Consider the following 20,552-nt stretch of genomic DNA (forward strand, 5'->3'; position numbering starts at 1 on the left):
GATGGCAGGCGTGGCCAGGACAGGCTGTTCGCCCCGGAGAGACCTGAAGAGCTCACGGTGTGCCCCAGTGTCCGCTGTGGAGTTTCAGTACATGAGCTGCACTGACTTTATTTCTGTCTAGTTTGTGAGAGCTTCGGCAGGCTCCTTGCTAAGCCCCCTGCCGCGGTTCTCTCCTGGGCCGCGGCCTCTGATGCAGGCTTTTGGCATGTCTAGGAGCACGTATGAGGGCACGGTGGATTCAGGGGTTCTGGATTCCCCTAAAGCCTGTCACAGCCTGAGGTAAAGGATGCTGCGGAGATGTACCTGCGGGTGACCACAGAGGCCACTGGCCCTTCCATGGGCGCAGAGGTGAGGCGGAGCCTGACCCAAAAGGCAGCATGGGCTGCAGAGACCCAGAGGTGTGCTGGGCTGGCCCAAGGCGCCTCCGAGAGGCCCGTGCCTGTCCCCCCGGCTCCCATCCCCAAAGCGCATCTACCACCAGCAGGAGGGCAGGCCCAGGGCAAATCCTTCCCCCTGCCCCCCCACCTCCCTCCTGCTCAGAGTCTGGGTTGCACCAAAAACAAGGGGTCTTTTCATCCAGGCTTTCCCACGTTTCAGCTCCACACACTTGGGGCAGATCGCATTGCCTCTAACCGAGCCGACGCCGCTGGGGAAGAGCTTGGAACCTGGTGGAACAGGGTTAGCAGCTCTGCGGGGCTGAGGCGCCAGGTTTGGGGACCACCCTCTGCCGGCCACGGAGAGGACTGCTCCCCTGGGACCCAGCAGCAGGAAGAATTACGATGGGGCAAGCCCCAGGCAGTAGGGTCAGCTGAGGCAGGGCACGCCCGCAGGAGAGAATGGGGAGTGCCAGGACGGGAATCGGGGCATGATGGGTGGTAGGGGAGCTGGGGGCCTCCAGGGCCGTGGACAGCACGGATCCCCACCCACCTCGGCTCCTACCAACATCATTACCGCGTTTCCGGAGTGAGACAGTTTACAAGGGGCTTCCAGCTCACCCCAAACCACACGGTCGGGGAAGCCAGAGGCACGAGCCGCTCCCCGCAGATGAAGCAATGCCTTGCCAGGCCCTCAGGGCAGGGGGCTGGGGTGGGAACACACATCTGTCTGGCCCAAGGTCCAGCTGTCCCGCTGCCATATCCTGCCATGATCACACTCACAGCACCCCGACCACCCCCCACCCCCACCCGCTGGCTCAGAGGCTGGGGTACACAAGATTGCAAGGCACAGGCAGAGGAAGCCGAGCCCAGGCCAGGTCCCAGGTGTGGGGCCTAATGGCCTCATGGCCCCGGCCAGCGCCCACTGCAGGGGATGGGCTGGGGTAATGGAACACAGCTGGACCCAGCAGCTCACTTAACCCCGGGGCGATGACCTGGCCACTGCAGCTGGAGAACGGCACAGAGCCAGGAGCTCCCCACAGGGGGAGAGGGAGTGCTGCCAGCCTCGCCCCCGTTCTCTCCCCAACCCACCTCTTCAAAAATCATCTCCTTTGTTTTCAGGCTTCTTGGCCTCATCTTGAGGATAAAGAGCTTGACTGCTGGGAGCCAGGGGGCCGGGCTAGGCTGGAAAGACCCTGGAACCCTGTAGCCCCTCAGGCCTGGGTCCCCTGCACATACTCATGAGCCAGCACTGGCCCACAGCTCAGGCCACCTCGTGAGGGGTGCTGCCGGGGCCCTCGCCCTTGGCTGAGTAGAGGCCACTGGCCACACCCACCCACCCAGGGCTGGCCTGAGCCTCAAAGTGAGGATGGGGTTTCCGCAGATGCAGGAGACAGGAAAAGGCAAGTGGGGCAGGAAGAACTAGGTCAGCAGAAACCCTGAGGGTAGGCAGGTCCTGGGGCTGGGAGGACCTGTTCAGAAGGAACGAGATCAGGAGATCAGTGCTGTCGGAGAGAACTTCCCACAACGGCGGAAGTGTTCTTTATCAGTACTCTCCAACGCCGTCCTGAGCACTGGGAAGGTGGCTGGGGTGACTGCGAAATCTCTAACAATCTGTTTTTAGTTTTAATAGAAGGACATTAAACAGCCACGTGTGGCCAGAGGTCAGCTTGGGGCTGGAGCTGGGCAGGGCTGCTGGAGCCTCGGTGAGGGAGTTAGGGGCCACACAGCTCAGGGCCAAGCACGGGAAATGGGAAATCAAGGCGGAGTGGGGGGTATGCAAGATCTCACAGGCAGTCTCAGGACCAAGAAGCACGGGGTGCTGCTGCCCACGTGGGCCAGGGGAGGACGAAGAGAGGTGGGAGTTGCTGTCAGGAGGGAGAGGAGGCCCAGGAAACCACCCTGCCTGCCAAGAAGACCAGCCCAGAGGGGGCATCCAGCTGCCAGGTCAGACCAGGAGGAGAAGAGGCTGCCAGGCCAAGGAGCCACACGTGGTGGGGGGATTCAGCCTACAGTGCTCCTTGGAGGCATCTGGGCAGTGAAGGGAGGGGGGCAGAGGGGCCGAAAGAACAGGAGGGCTTTTTTTTTTTTTCATGGCTGTGGACTAGGAAACTCTAGCCGGTTTTCAAGAGAAAGGCCAGAGAGAGCCAGGGGGACGAGGAGACAATGGGTGGAAGGAGGGGACAAAGGGTGAGGGACGCGCCTCTGCCCGCCAGGCCAGGAGGAGAGGAAAAGGAGAGACATGAGCTTTCTTATTTCTTATGCAATATAAACGTGGTATGGGCACATTCCAGACAATGTGGAGAACGCACCGAAAGGACTCAGGCAGGGCAGGAGGTTGGTGGCCGGCCGGGAAACCGAGCCTCGGTGTGCCCTGGCCGGGGCGGCGCAGCCGGAACCGCCACAATGGGCCACTCCCCGAGCGGGCTCATTAGGAAGGGGAGCCGGCTGTCTGCGCACAATCGGGCTCTTGTGGCCGGCAGCTGAACCGAGTGCCCGCCGGGACTGTGGACTCCCAAGACAGGGACGCGCCTCCTTCTCGCTTTACAACCCAGGAACCGGTGGAAAGACAGATTTGGGGAGACAAAGAGATGCTTCCCCTGCCAGGGGATGGTCTATTTTTGGAAATGGGTCAACTCTGCTCGGTGGCTGCCGTCTCGGTGCCACAGGCCCTGCTCGCGTCTGTCCCCCTCCCAGTGCGGGAAGGTGGGGCAGCAAGCCCGGGTGCGTCCAGGACAAGGTCTGGGTGTGGTGGGTGTTGGAGAAATGCACAGGAATCGAAACCCTGCTTCCCACTGGTTGCCGGGCAGCCCCCTGAGACACCTCCATCAGCAGTATCCATGCAGCAAGGGTCAGCGAGGGGGCAATGCAAACAGGCCCGTTTCCCCCTCACTGCTAACATGAGCTGACACCCAGCCTGCCCTGGGAAGCCGTGGGGGTAGGGACACGCTTTCCACTCCAACCCCGCTGCCCTGTGGACACTGGGTCTCCGCTTGGGCAGCCCCAGCAGCCTGCCTGCTTTTCTCGGAGAGCTTTCCCTGCACTGCCCACTGACCGCCCAGAAGCCCAGCATGCCTGCAGTCACCGGCGCTCACCCTCCCCACAACAGAGCCCCTCTCCCAAGTGGGTACAAGAGCTGGTATTTTTTAAGCCCCCAAATAATATTTCATATGTTTAGAAACCATAAAAGGAAACGTGTGTTTTTTGGTAACCACAAAGAGGAATTGGGAGGGGGGTGGAATATGCTGATCCCCACACTCCTCAGGGGAGATCTGATTTTGGGGGGATATAGCTGAAAGCCCTTTGGTGCCAGGTGAAACAAACCAAAGTGGAAAGCCGGGGGCCAAAGTAACTAGCGGGGAGCACAGCACCCAGAGCTTCCCAGGGCCCTCAATCCTCACTCCGACATTGACCGAGAACCTACTACATGCTCAACGCCGTTTACTCAAGAAGGTGATGAACTGGGAGAGATGCATCGAGGCAACAACCAGACGTCAAAGACAGGCAGCCTTGTCCCCGGCAGACCCCACACCCGGGAACCGGAGCGCTGCGCTCTGCCCTGGCGCCAAACCCGTTACTGTTACGCATCCTCTGCTGGTGGCAATCTGATAGGGTGGCAGGTAATTCCATCGGGGATATCCGCATGGCCCTTCTGGGGGAGAGGCTGGCCCAGGCGGGGTCTTGGCTTCAGCCAGCACTGGGCAGGTCACCACCATCTCGAAGCCCCACGGCACACAGCCACCCCTAGCCTGTCCAAAGCCACAAGCCAGCCATGTGGCTGGAGACAAAACTGGGGCTGCTAGGTCTTGAGGGGGATGGGGAGCACCCCCCAGGCATATAAAACAGAATCAGCTTGCAGGTCCCCAAAACTGAGAGGCAGGACAAGGAGGAAGTCCAAGGGCCAGAGAATGGCAGGGCCCCTAGTTCCCAGGGAAAATAAGGGACCAGAAAGAGGAACCTGGAGACACCCGGGGTGCAAGGCAGAAGCCACAGATTCTTCCAAATGCTCTTCAACCCACAGACCGGGCGGGCACAAAAAGCTCCGGATACGGGGCACGAATCAGCTGATGGGCCCCTCAGCTCGGCTGATGATGCTTCCCTGTGCTCATCAAATGGGAAGCAGTGGAAAAGGGAGGTGACGGGCTACACAGAGGTTCAGGTTTCAGGTGGACCCCTTGGAAAGAGCCATCAAAAGTCTGTCTTGCCCACAGCTTGAGGAACTTAGGGCACTGAAGGGGGAGATGTAGGTGCAGTGGGAGGAGCTTCTCAGGGCCACCCCTCCACCTCTACCTCCCGATCACCCACCACACCCCGGAACCTGGACGCACCCAGTCTAGACCGACAGGGTGCCTCTTTTCCTACCTGCTCTTAGGCCTTCATCAGCTCACCCCACCCTCAAAGCCCATCCTGGCTCCCGATTTCCTTCTCTGAGCACCCAGCACACCTAAATAGGTTGAACGTTGCACAGGGGCACTTCTGAGTGGAAGGGGCACTACTTGCAACCATACCTGGTTGGGAGGAACTGAACCCCAGGGTCAAGCAGGCAAGGCAGGGGTCCACACAACCCTGTGACCTCAGCAAAACATGGATCCCGTTGGTAACCAGGACTATTGTGAGAACCCAGCGAAGGAAAGCATGGGTGGTTCTTACCCCTGTGACAAGCACACACCTGGTTCAGTCACAAGACATTTTTGGAACTCACCCCTCTGTGCCAAGGCTGAGGAGTAGAAAGGACCAGGCCCTTTCAGTCCCTGTAAGCCTCTACAGGACTCTAGGGAGTCTGCCCAGGGACAGCCACGTCTCCCGTGCACAGCATTTCCTCCACACTGCTAAAGCTGCACCATCCACCTAACAATGAAAGGGAGGGAAAAACGCTGCAGTAGACATGCACATTGGTTCTAAGATGCACCCCAATTTAAGAAACAGGACAGTGTGGAAGGGGAAATGCCCTGTCTTTGAATTCAGGAAATAACTAATGGTGGAGGCCTCTAGCCAAGGGGGAGACAGGAAGGAGGCAAGGGAAACAGGCCCTCGCCCGGTCCCCAGGGTGGCCAGCCTCAGCTTTCATTCAGCTGAGTTCCACGCACTTTAAGCATCAAGTACAGGATAAACATCTGCAGGTGAATTGATGAAATGTGATCTTTCTGCCCTGCTCCCCAGAAAGCTGTAGATGAACAGTGACTTGTCCAAGTGCAAACATCCATCACAGAGCATCCCCATCCAGGCTTGTCCCAGGACCTACACCCCGCCCAGCCAACCTGTGGGCAGAAGACAGGGAGGGGACAGCAACAGACGCACGTGCAGCAGTGACCAGCTGAGCGCTTGCTCAGGGGAGGGTCCATTCCTGGTCTTTCATGGTCCACAGCCTGTTCTTCTATCCCCAAGTCCCGGGGGAAGCCACTGGGTCCCCATGTCATCATGCACCAGGGAGACAGAAATCATTCACCCCCAGCTCCAAAACCGCAAGAGCTGTCCCTGCACATATGCCTGGGCGCCCTGGTGACATAAGCAGGGCACCAGGGGTGTGATAAGTACCCCTCACTAGAATGTGCATGGGCTGCAGATGGAAAGCATGAAGCAGCCTTGTGGGCACAGCCAGCCACCATCTTCCAAAAGCAACCCCCCATCCATTCAGGCCTGTCTGACCCTAGGGGTCAGAGATCACAAGGAAGCAGACAGGGACCGGGAGACCCTACTGAGAATGCTCTTTCCCATGACAATGCCCCTGCCCCGGGCCTCTGGGCTTCCTTCCCTGCTGCCTCCACCCAGCCTGCACCCAGATACCAGATAATGCTCCTGAACCCCACTTCCCCAAGTCTGGCTCCACAAATCACTCGCAACAGAGGCACCGTAAGTGCTCAAAAAACATCTGCTAAGGTTTCTCTCCACCCTTGAAAGGCAAATCCTCCCACCACCTGTGAGGTCAAAGCTTGCTTCCAGGCTGTCCTCCACCCGTTCTCCCAACAGTTCTCTCACTGCATTCAAGACTCTCAGAGCCTTTGGGGTGTCCATGGGCACCTCCCCCCACCACCCCCCGGATTTGGGAATGTCCTTTGCCATGTTTCTGGCAGCTGCTTGCCAAACTCCCCTGGGGAGGAGGGTCTCCCACCCCAGAAGCAATGCACCCCAACCTAGGTCAGCTCTTGTTTTTGGACTCTCATTACTGAGGTCAGAATCCCAGGACTTCAGGCTCCACCTCACAGGCTGCCCAGAGTGCTAAGCCCTCTTGGGCTGCAGCCCTTCTCTGCCTGGCAGAGACTGAATCCTTGGGACTTGTCTTCTCCCAGCTCAGCATCACTGTCCACGTGACAAGTTTCCAGTGCCTGCACCTCCCCAGCAGCCTCCTTGGGACCAGTCTTAAGCTGGGGCTCCCAGTCTTAGCTCCTTTCCCCACTCAGGAGGTGAGGCCATGCCAGCCCTGGGCTCTGCATCAATACCTGTGGGCCAGGTCCCACTCCCAGACCTTCACCACCCTGCTCCCTTCTACCTGGAAGGCCACCTCCCTTCCATTCAACTAGACAAGGCCTCGTTTTCAAGAATCAATTGCAGATTCTGACACAGGTCTTGGCACAGGGCTCCACCACTACCTATCAAGGGAGGGTGTGGCTGCCTGCTGCAGGAGGCAAATCCAGAGGGGTCCGGGCAACAGTGGAGGCCCCCCTACCTCTAAGGTCTTCTAAGGCCCAGTCTAGGCCAGGAATATTATCCTCCAGGCACAGAGGAGGAAACTGAGACAGAGATTCGGCCAGCTGCCAAGGTCACACAGCAGGTGGCAAGGCCAAGGCTCACCCACATCTACCTGACCAAAAGCAGGTCTCTGACCAGCAGGCTACCCTGCCCCAGCACCTCCAATGCCAAGTGTTCCTGGTGTATCCAGCACAACTAGTGTGCCAGGCAGCAGCCGTGCCACCCACTCTACACTCATCATTGCACACCCAAAGTTGGGCGAGGTTTTCCCATTTTGCAGGCAAGAGTATGGAGGCCCATCAAGGTTCGGGAACTTGTCTGAGGTGTCAGGAGCTTTCAACTTTCTGGGCTAAATAAGCTGGATATGGAGGGGGAAATGCAGGTTACAAGCAACAGCTGATTTTCTTTCTAATCACACCGGTGCTAGGAGGACGTTAAGCGGAGCTCACACCCTAGGAGCTTAGACACCCTAGGAAAGGGGTGTGGTGCACTCCCCTACCTTGGCACAATTAATGAGAAAAAAAAGGAAAAGAAAAACCAGGAGTGAGGACGGCTGCCCTCCAGGCTGGGCCTACTTGTCCTTTGCATGGATCTGCATGAGCCCTGTTGCTTCTTGCAAGGAAACAGGAGAGAGGGACTTCCGCTCAGGTCTGGCTTCCTGGGCAGACACAGCCACCTTCTCTCCACAACCCCACCCTTCCCACTCACCCTAGGTCCATCCACAGGGCCCTGCTTGGGGTCCAAGCCTCCGGCAGGCCTTCCCTGGCTGGCCAAGCCTCTGTGGGAGACCCTCCCAGTCGGATAAAGCCTTCTGTCTTCATGACAAGGGCAGCAGGCACGGAGTGGAGGGGGGCTCTCAGACCACTGACCCTGAGCCCCCACCAGCCCCGCGGGACCTGGAGCCCATCCCCACCCCTCCCAGGCCTCAGTTTCCCCATCTACAATCCTGAAGCCACGTGGGAGCTCTGAACTGAATGGAGCTGGGACCCAGGGGCACCTGTGGTGACCTGTGAGCTCCCGGGGGCCCAGCTCTCCTTTAAGGCCCAGCCCCAAGGCCACTGACAGATTCCATCAGAGTCAGGTTGGGGAGAGAGGGTGAAGGGCTTCTCTATCTGGCTCCATCCATCTTCACTGATGTCTGTGCCCCACATGGCTGGGTTCTGGAAAAGCAGCCCTAGTAGCCGGCCCTGGCCCTGGCCCATGGGGCGGGGAGGCTGCGCGGAGGATCTGACTATTCAGGGCCAGCCGGCTCTTTTTCAAAAGGCCCAGGCCACCCCTCCTCCATGCCCCCCCCCACTTTAATACCAACAAAAACACAAGCAAGAGAACAAACTCGTCTCATCTTGAGATGCTCGAAACTTTAATCCAAACTTTGAAAAAACCTAATGACCGGCTTGCTGGAGGCCCGGGCAGGTTCTCTAGGTCAGCCGAGGGGAGCTGGCTGTGGGGCAGAGAGGAGCAGATCTTCTAAAAAGCCATAAGCAACAGCCACCCGACCCATCCCCTGGGGAGAAACAGCTGAAAATTCTTTTGTTTAAAAGTCACATTCGTTCAAGGGAGAAAACCTGACTTTCTGGTGTTTGAGGGTCACCTGCCTCGATGTGCCACGCTGGATTACAACGAACAGAGAGCACCTCGTCCGCACTGCAGCGGCTCCAATCAGACCCCCAAAACCTAAAGGCAGAGAGATCTACTCAGATCCTCGTTCACCGGCCAGGCAGCCGGTCTCCGCCAGGTGGGCCCTCCAGGACAGGGGCCGAGGCGGGGGCTGCCTCACATCTCCCCGGGGCTGCCGGGCCACCAACAGGCACAGACACGCACACTCGAATGTGGATGGTGAGGTGAGCTGCCTGGCTAAACAGCAGTTTTGAAAAGAACATCCAAGTCTGTTTGGCAAGCACAAGGGGCCTCCATCGTTGTTCACGGTGCTGGAGAACGCTGGATGCCTGGGAAGGAATATTCACTGCGAGGGACCTAAGCAGAGACCGTGCTCGCGGAAGGGCCCTTCGGGTTTCCCCCCACTTTACAGAAGAGGTGCAGAGACATGGGTGAGGGGGTAAGAGAGCAGAGGTCCAAACCCAAGCCCGCCTGACTCCTCTACGTGATGGGTTATCAAACTGTCTGCTCGGCGGGTCAAGGAGAGGGGAACTGACATTTCCTGAGATGGCTGAATGAGGACAAACCTTGGCCAGGAATTGACTCGAGCGCCCTGTCAGCTGATTAATAGTAAGGATGAAAAGGACTGGGCAGGCCAGACTGCAAACCAGCACACGGCCTGTGCATACAGTGTCCCCTGCGGGAAACCACCCAGGAACGACCCTTTCAAACTCAGCTGCCTTCCCAGGCAATGAGTCTCAGAACCTCTCTGAGCTTTCACCTTCTTGTCTGTAAAAGGGAGCCACCGCTACCCCCTAGGGGGTTCCTGTAAGGTTGAGTTGCAACCAAGCAAGTTTCAACCAGGAACTACAGATCCCATATGGAAGAGCCCGGTTTCTAAGAGAAGAGCCTTTCCTTGTTTCCAGGCACCCAAGCCGTCTAGTTGGCAGAACATCTCAAGGCCCCACATGACTTCACAAGACAGAACTAAACAATAACAATCCTGCCAGTGGCTGAAAGTTGTGATAGGAACGCTGAAGTTCATTTCACTGCAGAGCAAAGCTTGGTTGCTACAGAATCTGCAGTCCTCCTATTCCAAGTATACATGGGACTTGAGGGGAGCTGGAATTCTGTGGGAAACCCTGCACCTCAAGCCCCGTCCTCTCACCAGAATGGGGGAAAGTCTGGCATTGAGCCCAGGCCTCTCTCTCCCTGTGCATTATCAACTGTCACAACTGAAATGTCCAGACAGTCGTCCACCGAGCGGGACCACCATCTCCTTATCCCACACGACAGATCCCTCCCTGCAAATACGCTCGGACACTCAGCACCTCGGCGCCCTGCAGACAATCACCCTTGCCAAGCGTCACCAATGATGCAGCTGGAAACCAGAGGTATAATATTTCATACCACAGCCACAGCGCTGCATCTCTGCCTTCCTTTTAATTGCATGTAGGGAAACTGAGGCCCAGAAAACTGAACCCCCCCAAGCCTCCCGACTCCCCCTTCCAAAGGTGAGGCTGGGCCTCTCACTCATAGACAGTGCTCTAAAGAGCAGGACGCAATGCCCAACAAATTAAATCACCTAACTTTAAGCAACTCCCGCTGGCCTTAAGGAGCCTTTCCTTGCTTCCTGGGGGGTTGGGAGCAGATACAGAGTTACAAAGGGAAACCTGAGTTGTTAGAGATTACTAATCAGTAACAAAATATCCCTCTAAAAGCAGTCCTGCCCTGAACTCTCCAGCCCAGGATAGTAAATAAAGGAAAGAGGGAAGCACTGCCACTCCCCACCCAGGATACACTCCTGCACCGGCCCCCATACCGACAGGGCTACAGAGGCCATTTGGCCACCAAACCAAAGCGAAAACGCCCCTCCTCTGAGCAGTCTGTCACTCTAGAGAAGAGCGCTCATTTAAGGCCTAAATGTTTTCACTCTGAAGGAGGAATGCCTTTAAAGAGAACCAGAAAGGGCTGTTCAGTCTCCTCCACCTTCAGACAAATGGTTCAGCAGCAGGGATGCCCACCAGAACCGGGAACCATGCCACCAAAAATGTGGCAGAACAGGGAGGCATCCAGAGGGCAGGAGAGGGGCCAGGGAGGACAGGCAGGAAGGCTTGGAGGCCAGAGGAGAGCAGGAAAAGGGAGCTGGCTGCTGGGCTCCTAGAGAACAAACTTGAGCACTCTCAGCACTGGGTGCAGTCACCTGGGCTTGGAGGACAGCAGCTGAGCTCTCCTGAGGTCGAAGGTCCTCCACCCACACCCTGGTCTCAGACAACCTGGCACTCCCTATAAGGCATGCAGCAGGGTCCACCTCCTTGCAGAAGCTTATCTCCACCTCAAACCCATGGGGCAGAGGGCAATTCCATTTTACAGAAAAGGAAACTGAGACACACAAAGGAGAAAACTCTGTTTATGTGTCATCCAAGTGCACACCCATGGGAAAATCTTAGCGCCTACGTTAAGATATGACCCCACCCTGCGAAGAGTAGGACTCAGCCCCCCGGATCCTCTGGCCCAGCTACCTGCAGGCCCCAAAGCAGCTGCCGGCCCTCCTTCCTCGCCCTCGGCCCAGAAGCAGACGGGGCGGAACTGCAGCCACCGCATACACATGGAGACTGCTTGGGTTCTGAAGCTGCCTGTGGCTCCAAGGCAGAAGGGAAATTCGCTTACGCTCAAGGGGCCTTTCCTTTGGTTCTACGATTGTCTTCCCGGTCCCCAGGAGGGATTTCCAGGAAGCCCAAATGGGATGAGGTGCTGCCGTCTGCACTGCAGTGCGGGACGCTGACAACTCGGCAGGCGCCAAACTTCCCTGGGCTCCTGCGGGTCCCAGACCTGGCTGCGGATTCTGGTGGGACAGGGACACTCTCCAGCACCTTTGCGTGCGGAATCTCGCCCGCGAAGGGTCGAGATGACAATTGGAGGAGGGTGCGGGGATGGCCGGAAACGACCCTCTTTCACCTTCCCGGGCAGGGGCGCGGGGATGTCCTTACCGTGCAAGCCATTGGGGATACTGCGGTGGTGCGGCGGCGCCGACAGGTCGTCCAGGGACCTACGCGTGGCTCCGGCCTGGCTGTCGGGGGCCTTCGGCGGCCCGGGGGGTAGCAGCGGGGGCGGAGCATGGTGGTGGTGGTCGGGGCTGCCTCCGCTGCCTGTGCTAGACGTACTGCTGCCGTCGCCCACGTCGCGGGCACCCGTGCCAGCCGCGCCTCCCGCCAGCGGCCCGCTCAGGCTGGCCTGGCTGTCGATGGAGCTGCGGGAGCCCGCGCCCCCGCCGCCCCCGCCGCCCGCGCCCCCCGCCGCCGCCAGCGCCGCGCGCTCCTCGTCCAGCAGCAGCACCAGCTCCTTGAGCTCCAGGTTCTCCCGCAGCAGGGCCTCCTGGCGCGCCTCGAGCTCGCGCAGCTTCTGCTGCGAGCGGGCCACCTCGTGCCACACGGCGCTGGCCGCGTGGCGCCCGAAGCGCTGCCACTCGCGCGCCAGCTTGCGCCCCTTCTGCCGGTCGTCGTCGAGGAAGCAACAGAGCTCACGCAGCTCCTGGTTGTCGTCCTGCAGCCGCTGGTTCACGTCCTTGAGGCCGCGGATCTCTAGCAGGTGCTGCTGCAGCCGCCGGTTCACGTCGCGCATCAGGCCGCCGTGTTCCAGCATGAGGCCCACCTTCTCGCCCTCGGCGCGCCGCAGCCGCCGCGCCAGCTCCTCCTTGCTCCAGCGCAGCAGTTCCTCGTCGGGCACCTGGCTCAGCTCCTCCGACGCCGCCGCCCCGGCCACCGCCGGGGGCTTCGCCATGGCGGGGCAGTCACCGCGGCATCGCCCGCGCCCTCGCCCGCCGGCCTCGCCGGGCCCGCGCACCCCGCGCCGGGGCTGCGCTGGGCCGGTCCGCGCGCGGGCGGGGGGGTGCGTGCGGCCGGCCCCGCGCCGCCTCGCGCGCCCTCACGCGCCTTCACGCGGCGCCCGCCCGGGACCGCCGGGATCCCGCGCGCCTTGGAGGCGGGTGGAAGCGCGCACCGCGGTGCCGGGCGCTCTTCGGGCTGGGGCGAAGCAGGCGGAGGCCCGCCCCCGGCCCAGCTCCTGGAGCCTAAGCCGCCCCGCCCACCCACAGGCGGGGAGAGGGCGGGGCGCCGCCGTCCGACCCCTCCTCCAGGGTGGGGGGCGGTGAGAGGGCGGGCAGGAGCGCGGGCCGGCCCCGGCGTCCCCCAGCGTGGTGCGCCCGCCCGCCCGGCGCCCTGCCAGAGGCGCGTTGGATCCGCGGTCCCGCCCTCCCGCACGCCGGATTGGACTGCTCCGGGGGTGTGTGGGAGAGGCGGGGCGCACGCGGGGGAAGCCGCCGAGATGGGACCGTCCATCTACCCGGCTTGCCCCCCACCACCGGCGGTTCAAGTTTCTGCGTCTGCAGGACGCGGCCTTGGCCAATCCCCGGCCGGCAGGGCGCTTTTAAAATGCAGGTACGGCCGCGGGGAGGGGGCGGTGGGAAAGGTAGGGCAGGGCTCCCCTTAAAGGAGACGTGCGGAAAGGGAAGCCGGGCCCCCCTCCCCGGCCCGCGCTCCCCGCCCTTCTTCCCCCGCCCCGAATAAACAAATGCCCTCGATTTGGTCCACCACCTCCCCGCCTCCTTCCCGAGGGCACCAGAGTTCAGCGTCGTCTGTGATACGACAAACAATAGGACTCTGCCAAGGGGGTCGCTCTCCCGGAGCAGGGACGCTCTTTGTCCCCTTCCCTGCCTCCAGGCTACTCCGCCCCCACCGCCACCCTGCCCCTGCCCCCGAGCCCGCGGGGCCGCGCTTCCATTCTTTGCCCGAAGCTGTGGCTCTGGCTTCCGGAGGACCCTTCCGGCTCTGGGAGGACCCGGGCCTCACCAGCCGTGTCTCGGAGCACAGTCTGTGCCCTCTTCCCTGCCCCGATGGGTCGAGGCCGAGAACTTGCACCCTACCCCGGGTCCGTGGGAGTCCGGGGACAATTCGCCGATCTCAAGCTGGAGGCCGCGGAAATGGGGGGTGGGGTCTCCCATGGGGGCCTTAGCCGCCGACAGAACACCCTGCTGGAGCACCCAGGTCTTCCTACAGCCCATTATTCTGTCTCTTTACCCTCCAGTCTCCGATGCGCATTTATGCGGCCCGACTGGTGTGAGCCTCACAGAACAGGGCACGTTTCCCCTCCACACCCTGGTCCGGTCCCGCAGCGAGGTAAAACCCGAGCACACCAAGGCCAGCGACCCGCGGCCTGGAGCGTGCCCCGCGCAGCAGCTGATGTCCTCATTTGCAGTCACTCAGCCATTCATTCAACAACTGTGCACTCAGCGCCCACTTCCCGCCAGACCTGTCCCAAGTCCCTGAGGGCTTCTGCAGGAACTAGAAGGCTGAGGCTGCTGCCCTCTGGGGGACACTGCATTCTGGGGGGAGGAGGGGAGAGAAATAAACAAACTGGGAAACACTGAGACTGTCATCAGTGCAGTGCAGGGGATTAAGAAAGCCACTGTCATGGAAAGTGAGAAGGGGTTACTTTAGATCCAGTGTTCATGGAAGGCCTCAGAGGAGGTGTGCCTACATTGAGACCTGAGTGACACGGTCGAAGATAAGGGAGAATGGCATTCCAGGTGGAGAAAACTGGTAGCAGGAAGGACCCACAAAAGGTTCCGGGCTGGGCTGCACGTATTCCTGGAAGACCAGTATGGCTGAAAGCCTGGGAAAGAGATGAGATCCAAGGGGCCAGATCACCACTGATTCTTAAAGGCAGTTGTAAAAGTGCTGGAGGGTTTAAGGAGGACAGCCACAGGGCCTGATTACCTTTTAAGAGGCTCACTCTGGCCCATTGGTTGGGAGGGAATGAGCCAGGGCAGATTCACTGCCTGTCCCCCAACCTGCCCAATCCTCTCTCCAGTAGAAGGTTAGGAAAGGAGCAGATGAGGGCGATGCATTTCTCAGGGTCACAGGCCTGGGAGGGAGGGGTCGGCCTCACCCTGGGGCACTGGGTTCTGCAGGCCTAGGCCCACCCTGCAGAGTTTGGGTTGGGAGAGGGGGGAATGGCTTCAGCTCAGCATGGGGAGGCTGCAGACCTTTCTTTACCCCCAGAGTCATGTTAAATAGCTCCCTGGAGGCTCCCTGCCGGTGAAGCCAGTGCACAAAGAGCTGTTTCTGGGAGAGCAATGAAGGGGCAAAGCACACGCCCCTCACTGGGGAAATTACTGAGACAGTTAACACTGAGCGTTGTGGGGGTCCTCCACCCCCATTTGTGTGGCCCAAGACAGTTTCCAAAGGCCGGTATATAGTGCCCTATAGATGCTCCAGGGCGGGCAGCTTCAGCTGAATCTTCCGAGAAAGTCATGAGGCATCCTCCTAGGTGGTGATGGGGTGTTAACATCCTCCCCGGTAGAGCAGGTGCCGCTGCTGAGGATGCTCCTGGGGCGCTGGAGGGAGGGTCTCTGTGCTCCGGGCACCACGGCCACACCTGCCCAGGCAGAGCAGGAGAGGACAGCAGGAGGTGAGCAGTCCAGTACCCAAAAAGGGTCTTGAAGCTAGAGGACTGTGCAGGCCAGAACGGCCTCCTGAGGCCTCATATCCCTTCTGGCCCAGAAAGAGATCCCTGTGCCCCCTAAAGAGTCACCATCCAAGAGACGTTAGGGCCTGGGCCAGGGTCTCTGAAACATTGCGTTGTGACCAGTTTTCCACTCTATGGTTAAAAACAGTAAAACCAAATGATTGTCCCTAACACAGTGACTCTTGGCCCTAGATGCCTAGTCAAATTTGTTGTGAGCTCAGTAAAAATAAATACGCACTCTCCACCACCACCAAAAATTTATTTTCCGGAATATTCCAGAATAGGTATATCTATTGAAGCTCCCCAGGTATTTTTTCAAAAGCCAGCTAGGATTGAGAATCACTATGCTAATACGTGACAGGCAAAATATTCCAAATCGCAGGATCCGTGGGGGAAAATGGCAAGAGTGCACTAGTGGTGAGTGGATTGCCCCCACTGGGAACGGAAGGGGTGGCCAGGGCTCTGCACTCAGAGCCTGCCCTGAAACAAGCACCACTGGAGTTTTGCTGAGTGGATGTGCCACCCTTGACTGCATCACCCACTGAGGCTGAGCCCCTCAGTTTGAAGATAAGGAAACTGAGCTCCAGAAGAAGAAATGACTTGCCCAAGGTCACTTTCATTCATTACTTTACTGAATACCTTCTGTCAGCATTCATGATAGGCTCTGGAGAGTGACAAAAAAATCTGCTCCAGGTGTTGCCTTAGTCCTCAGTTTAAGGCTTCGCAGAAGAGCCAGGCACACAGATGTTATTATTATATTCATATTTATGTGGAAGTGTATGCATATGGGCAATTATATATACACTGTGGTGAGCATGACAAAGAAAATAAGCAGAAGGCATCATTGGAGCATCCTGGGGCATGGGGAGAGGCTTCCTGGAGGAGGTGATGCCTGAGCTGAATCTTGAAGGGTGGGTAGGCATTTCTCAGGTTGTGGAGTAGGGCAGAGAGGGTCAGGACACTCCTGGTAGAGGTTTCAACATAGAGGTGGGCAGCTGTGGTGCCAGGCCCTGTGGGGCAGGCAGGAAATGGCAGGGAAATTCAGGGACAGGTAGATAACAGAGCTGAGCTGCAGGGAACTTTGAAAGCTGTAGGAGGAAGTGTGGCCCTTTTCCTGGGGCCCTGAGACTTTACCAACAACAATTATACAGTAACGATAACCACTGCCACCACCTACCACTTACTGAGAGCCAGGTGTGTGCCAGGGAGTCTGAACCAGCCCTCGTCTCATGGTCATGACAGCAGAGAAAAGGGTGCCATTCGCCACACAGGAAGAGCTGGGTGACCAGACCAGGTCCCCCAGTCAGTAAATGACAGACCTAGGACTCACACGCAGGCCTGGTGCCCAGCAGAAGCAGAGAGACAGGGAAGCCCATGACAGAGCCCACCCTCGCTAGGCCCCCTGAGTGCCGAGAGCTATAGAGTGTTCTAGGTAGGGAGAAAAATCTGGTTGCAACCAGGAAACATTCCCATGTCCGCCTTTCGGGAAACTTGCTCAAAGAAGTCTCAGAAGAGTGCTGGTGTTTATTGTGGTTTGTTTTGTATAAATAAACACTTAGTTTTACACCAGGCTGTAAATTCATAATTAAAAATTTTTTTCCTTGTATAAGCTTCAGGCACCCCAAAACCTGTTCTCACCCTGACATTCTGCCTTCACGGGGCTGGCCTTGGTGAGAGGCATCGATTTGTGGCATAAGATGCAACAGGGACCTCTGGGATGATAAGACAAAGAAAAGTAACAGCAGAGACGCGGGAATTTAAAAGACATTGAAGATGGGCAGACTGCCAGCCCCTGTAGGAGGAGGAAGTTGGGTGGTGAGGGAAAGAGGGTTCTCATCTTCTGGTAAGCAGACAGAGAGCGGTTGTCCTGCTAGGAAGCTGGACAAGCTGTCCAGGGTCCCGAACCAGCCTGATCGCAGACCCATGCAGGCCCACGCGGCCCTATGACAGGGCCCGAGGGGGCGTACTCGCCCAGACAAGGACAGTGACGTGGAGGGCCACATGCAGCAGTCAGAACCTCCCTCTGTACCCCCCAAGGCTCCTCTCGGTGTGCCTGACAGCAAGTGGGTGGCCGGCCCAAATTCTGTCGTGGGTGCACGTGCTGTGCTCGTGGCCTGGGTGCCACTGAGCAACTTGTTGTCACTGCACAACCCTCCCCTCCCTCCGCATCTGTGCACCAACAGGCGTAAGGAATTTCTGGCGAGGGTGGATCCTTTTGGAGCCTTTCTGTGACTCAATGTGCCTATTTGGCTCCACGAGGCTCAAATCGGCAGTTGCGAATTCATGCTCAGAGATGGGTGGCCTCCCAAGGACCGCCCTGCTGGCAAGCAGGGGAGGGTTGGGTGTTGGGGTGGGCTCTGGGGTCTCTGCCCTGCCCTGCCCTGCAAGGACCAGAAGACAGGGAAAGGCTAGGAGGCCGCAAGGGGTCAGGGTCTATCACCAAGTCAGCATAATTACTATTAATAAAGGAGAGTGGTGAGTCTGTGTCCAGCACTGCCGAGCACTGTAGGTGAAGCATGTCTTTGAATGCCTCACTGCAGGAGGACAGACCTATACAGGTTAATGTGCTTGCCCAAGGACACACAGTTAGCGAGTGACCAAGCCGAGGCTTGAACCCGGGACTGTCTGAAACCAAGAGTGAACCCTTCCCCCAAGACCTCCTGCACCTTGAGTCCCCCATCTCAGAGGAGGAGGGGCAGGACGCCATGGGGTTGCCCTTCCCCTCTGACTAGTCCTGCAGTGCTGGGAACTGCACCCTCGTCACCTGCTGCCCATCCTCCTCCTGCTTCAGCCCCAGCACGTTGTCACCCTCCACAAGGCTCCCAGAACCTCTGGCAGTGTCCTGTGGCTGGGGCTTCCCAGCTATGCTGCTGATTGATTGTCATCAGCTCTGTCCCCTAGCTTCTCCAGCCCTGACTTTCTGGGTGACCTTAGGCCACTTGCTCACCCTCTCTGAGCTGCAGTTTTCTCATCTCCCTCCCGCCAGGGCCAGTGTTAAAGCTCTTGCAAAGCCCTGAGAGGGAGCTGTCCTCTCCTGAGCATTCAGCCCCTCCTCTCAGCCAGGGCAGCCCTACCTCAGTGGCATTTACAGAGGCACACACAGAGGTCCAGTGCAGCAAACTGGACCCACTGCCCAGGGACCCACTGCTCACCCCTGACTGTGGCAGGCTGGACTCAAAGGACACCGCATATGACCCTGGGCTGCCGCCTCCTTTCCTCTGAGAAGGGATCTGCCTAGCATAGTGGGGATCCTGAAGAACGTAAGTTTAGTGGCCCCAGTGACTCAACTCCCACATTTATAGGCAAGAAATGTGCTGCGGCTGGGACTGCCAGTAATTGAAGTTGCCCGAATTTCGGTCCCCTGGAGGGCAACGGTGAGAGGACATGGGGAAGGGTGGGCTCATCCACTCCAACGTTAGCCAAGATGTGGGCAGCATCCGGCAAGCGTGATGTGGGGATGCACAGGACAGCTGGCCAGAACCGCCATTACCGGGGCAGGTGGAGCTGAAGCCCAGAAGTCCTCACATGCCAGCAGAGCCTTGAGTTTAACCCAGGGCACTGGGGAGCCACAGAAACCTGCGCGCAGAGAAAAGACCTGGCCAGACTTTTGTTTGATGGGGAGCTCTGGGATGGGAGGTGGGAAGGGGAATGAGTGAGAGAGGGTCAAATGAAACCAGGAGACAGCGAGGAGGCTGGGGGTGGGCAAGAGACCAGGACAGAGGCATCTGTACCCCTCTGTACCCTAGGTGGGGCCACTGACATCCCCTCTTTCTCCTCAGCTGCTGACAGCCCTGCCACCACTGCTCCAAGGAGAGGGCAGAGAGGGAGGCCAGGCCCAGGGGAAACTGAGCCAGGGCGCTCGTTGCAGGGTCAGCGCTCATCTCCACGCACTTAAAAACATTATTCTTCTTATGAAATACGTCATATATACAAATATCATTGGCAAGGCAGGCTCCTGGGAAACCACACCCAGCTTCAGGAATCACCACCACTGCTTTGCGTCACCCCTGCAGCCCCTCCTGGTCCATCTCCCACCCAGCCCCAGCCCCGGGGGGACCACTATTCTGAATGTTGCACTGATTATTCCCATACTTTCAGTTAACTACATTTTTCCCCTTTTTGATACACTGTTTAATTTTGCATGTTTATGAACATTATTTAAATGGTGTTTTACAGTACGCACTCCTTTGCAGCCTACTTTTTGCTCACGCTCACTCACATTTATAGCTGCCTGGCACTGTTTCCCAGCCTCGGCAGCGAGGACGTTTGGAGCTGGGTGACGCTTTGTGGCAGGGGCCGTCCTGTGCACGGCAGGGTTGAGCAGCGTCGCCGCCTCCCGCAGAGATGCAGCAGCCATCAGTCGAGATCCTCTGCCATCCAGCATCCACGGCACCAGTAGTCTCCTGTGGAAGGATGGTCGTCTCCAGTTTCCTGCTGCCAGCAGCCCTTCTTATGGGTCTTGAGGTGCACGAGCACGGGCTTTGCTCTGGCCTCTACGGAGACACAGGACGGCTAGTTTCCTGCCTTGTACACAGTTTCTGTGAGGCTGGGTGGTGCCAAGCCGCTTTCCAAAGAGGTGACGCCCCCGCCCGTGGGTAGAGGGCGGTGCCTGGCCCATTCTCGCAGACGCCTGGCACGGAGGCCCTGGTGGGCGAACCCGCGTGCCCTTTTGGCAGCACACGTCCTCTCGCCCTTTGGGCTACCTAGATAGCAAGAGAAACCAGGGCCAAGTTTCATATTTCAAGGTGCCCAGTGCATTAGAAAAAAAAGAGAAGAACCGGCATAGCAGGTTAACCTACTTGTGATGTATTCGAAATGTTTAGATTTGTCAAATCAGTGCTTTCCACACATGCACAGATACAAAGCAAGATAATTGATGCTACTTGCAAGAGTGTCACGGGATTTACTCCAGGAGGTGAGTCCCAGGCTCCAGAACATGCAGCCTTTGAGCCTGGCTGTGTGTGTCTGTGACTTTCGAGCACGGCCCTGCTGGGAAGTGCGAGGCCAGAGCAGAGCTGCAGGAGTCCTCTTGGGCCCCAGCCCCGGTGGGCCCTGGCTCACTGAGTGGTTTGGGCCTGCCTGCTCCCCAGAACAGAGGACAGAGCCCCACTGTTCTGTAGCGCCCTCCGCACCTGGTGCGTCGGCAGCTGGGCCACTAAGTTTGGGCCACAATTGCCCAACCCCAGGCCGGAGGTCTATGGCCACCTGAGACGATGTCTGAGGCCTGAAATAATTTCATATCACAGGGAGAGTGGGATGAAAATCAGGCCTTAATTGTAAATGTGGCTTCCCCGGGCTGCAGGCCCAGCCCGCCAGCCCCTTCCAGCTCACCTTCTCCTGTATGAGACGTGGCCCCAGGCCTGGGGTGAC

The 20,552-nt window shown here is 58.5% G+C and overlaps 1 protein-coding gene across 1 annotated transcript in view; it reads right to left on the reverse strand.

Moving 5' to 3' along the window:
* The window catches only part of CCDC85C (coiled-coil domain containing 85C), a 74,765-nt gene extending 62,322 nt beyond the window's left edge, over nucleotides 1-12,443 (reverse strand). Inside the window, exon 1 of the mRNA XM_077123508.1 lies at nucleotides 11,648-12,443. Coding sequence (XP_076979623.1) covers nucleotides 11,648-12,437 — 790 coding nt within the window. The 5' untranslated portion in view covers nucleotides 12,438-12,443. The remainder of the gene's footprint in view (nucleotides 1-11,647) is intronic.
* Nucleotides 12,444-20,552: the final 8,109 nt, after the last annotated feature.

This window comes from Tamandua tetradactyla, chromosome 12 (genome assembly GCF_023851605.1).
Source record: "Tamandua tetradactyla isolate mTamTet1 chromosome 12, mTamTet1.pri, whole genome shotgun sequence".
Lineage (NCBI taxonomy): Eukaryota > Metazoa > Chordata > Mammalia > Pilosa > Myrmecophagidae > Tamandua > Tamandua tetradactyla.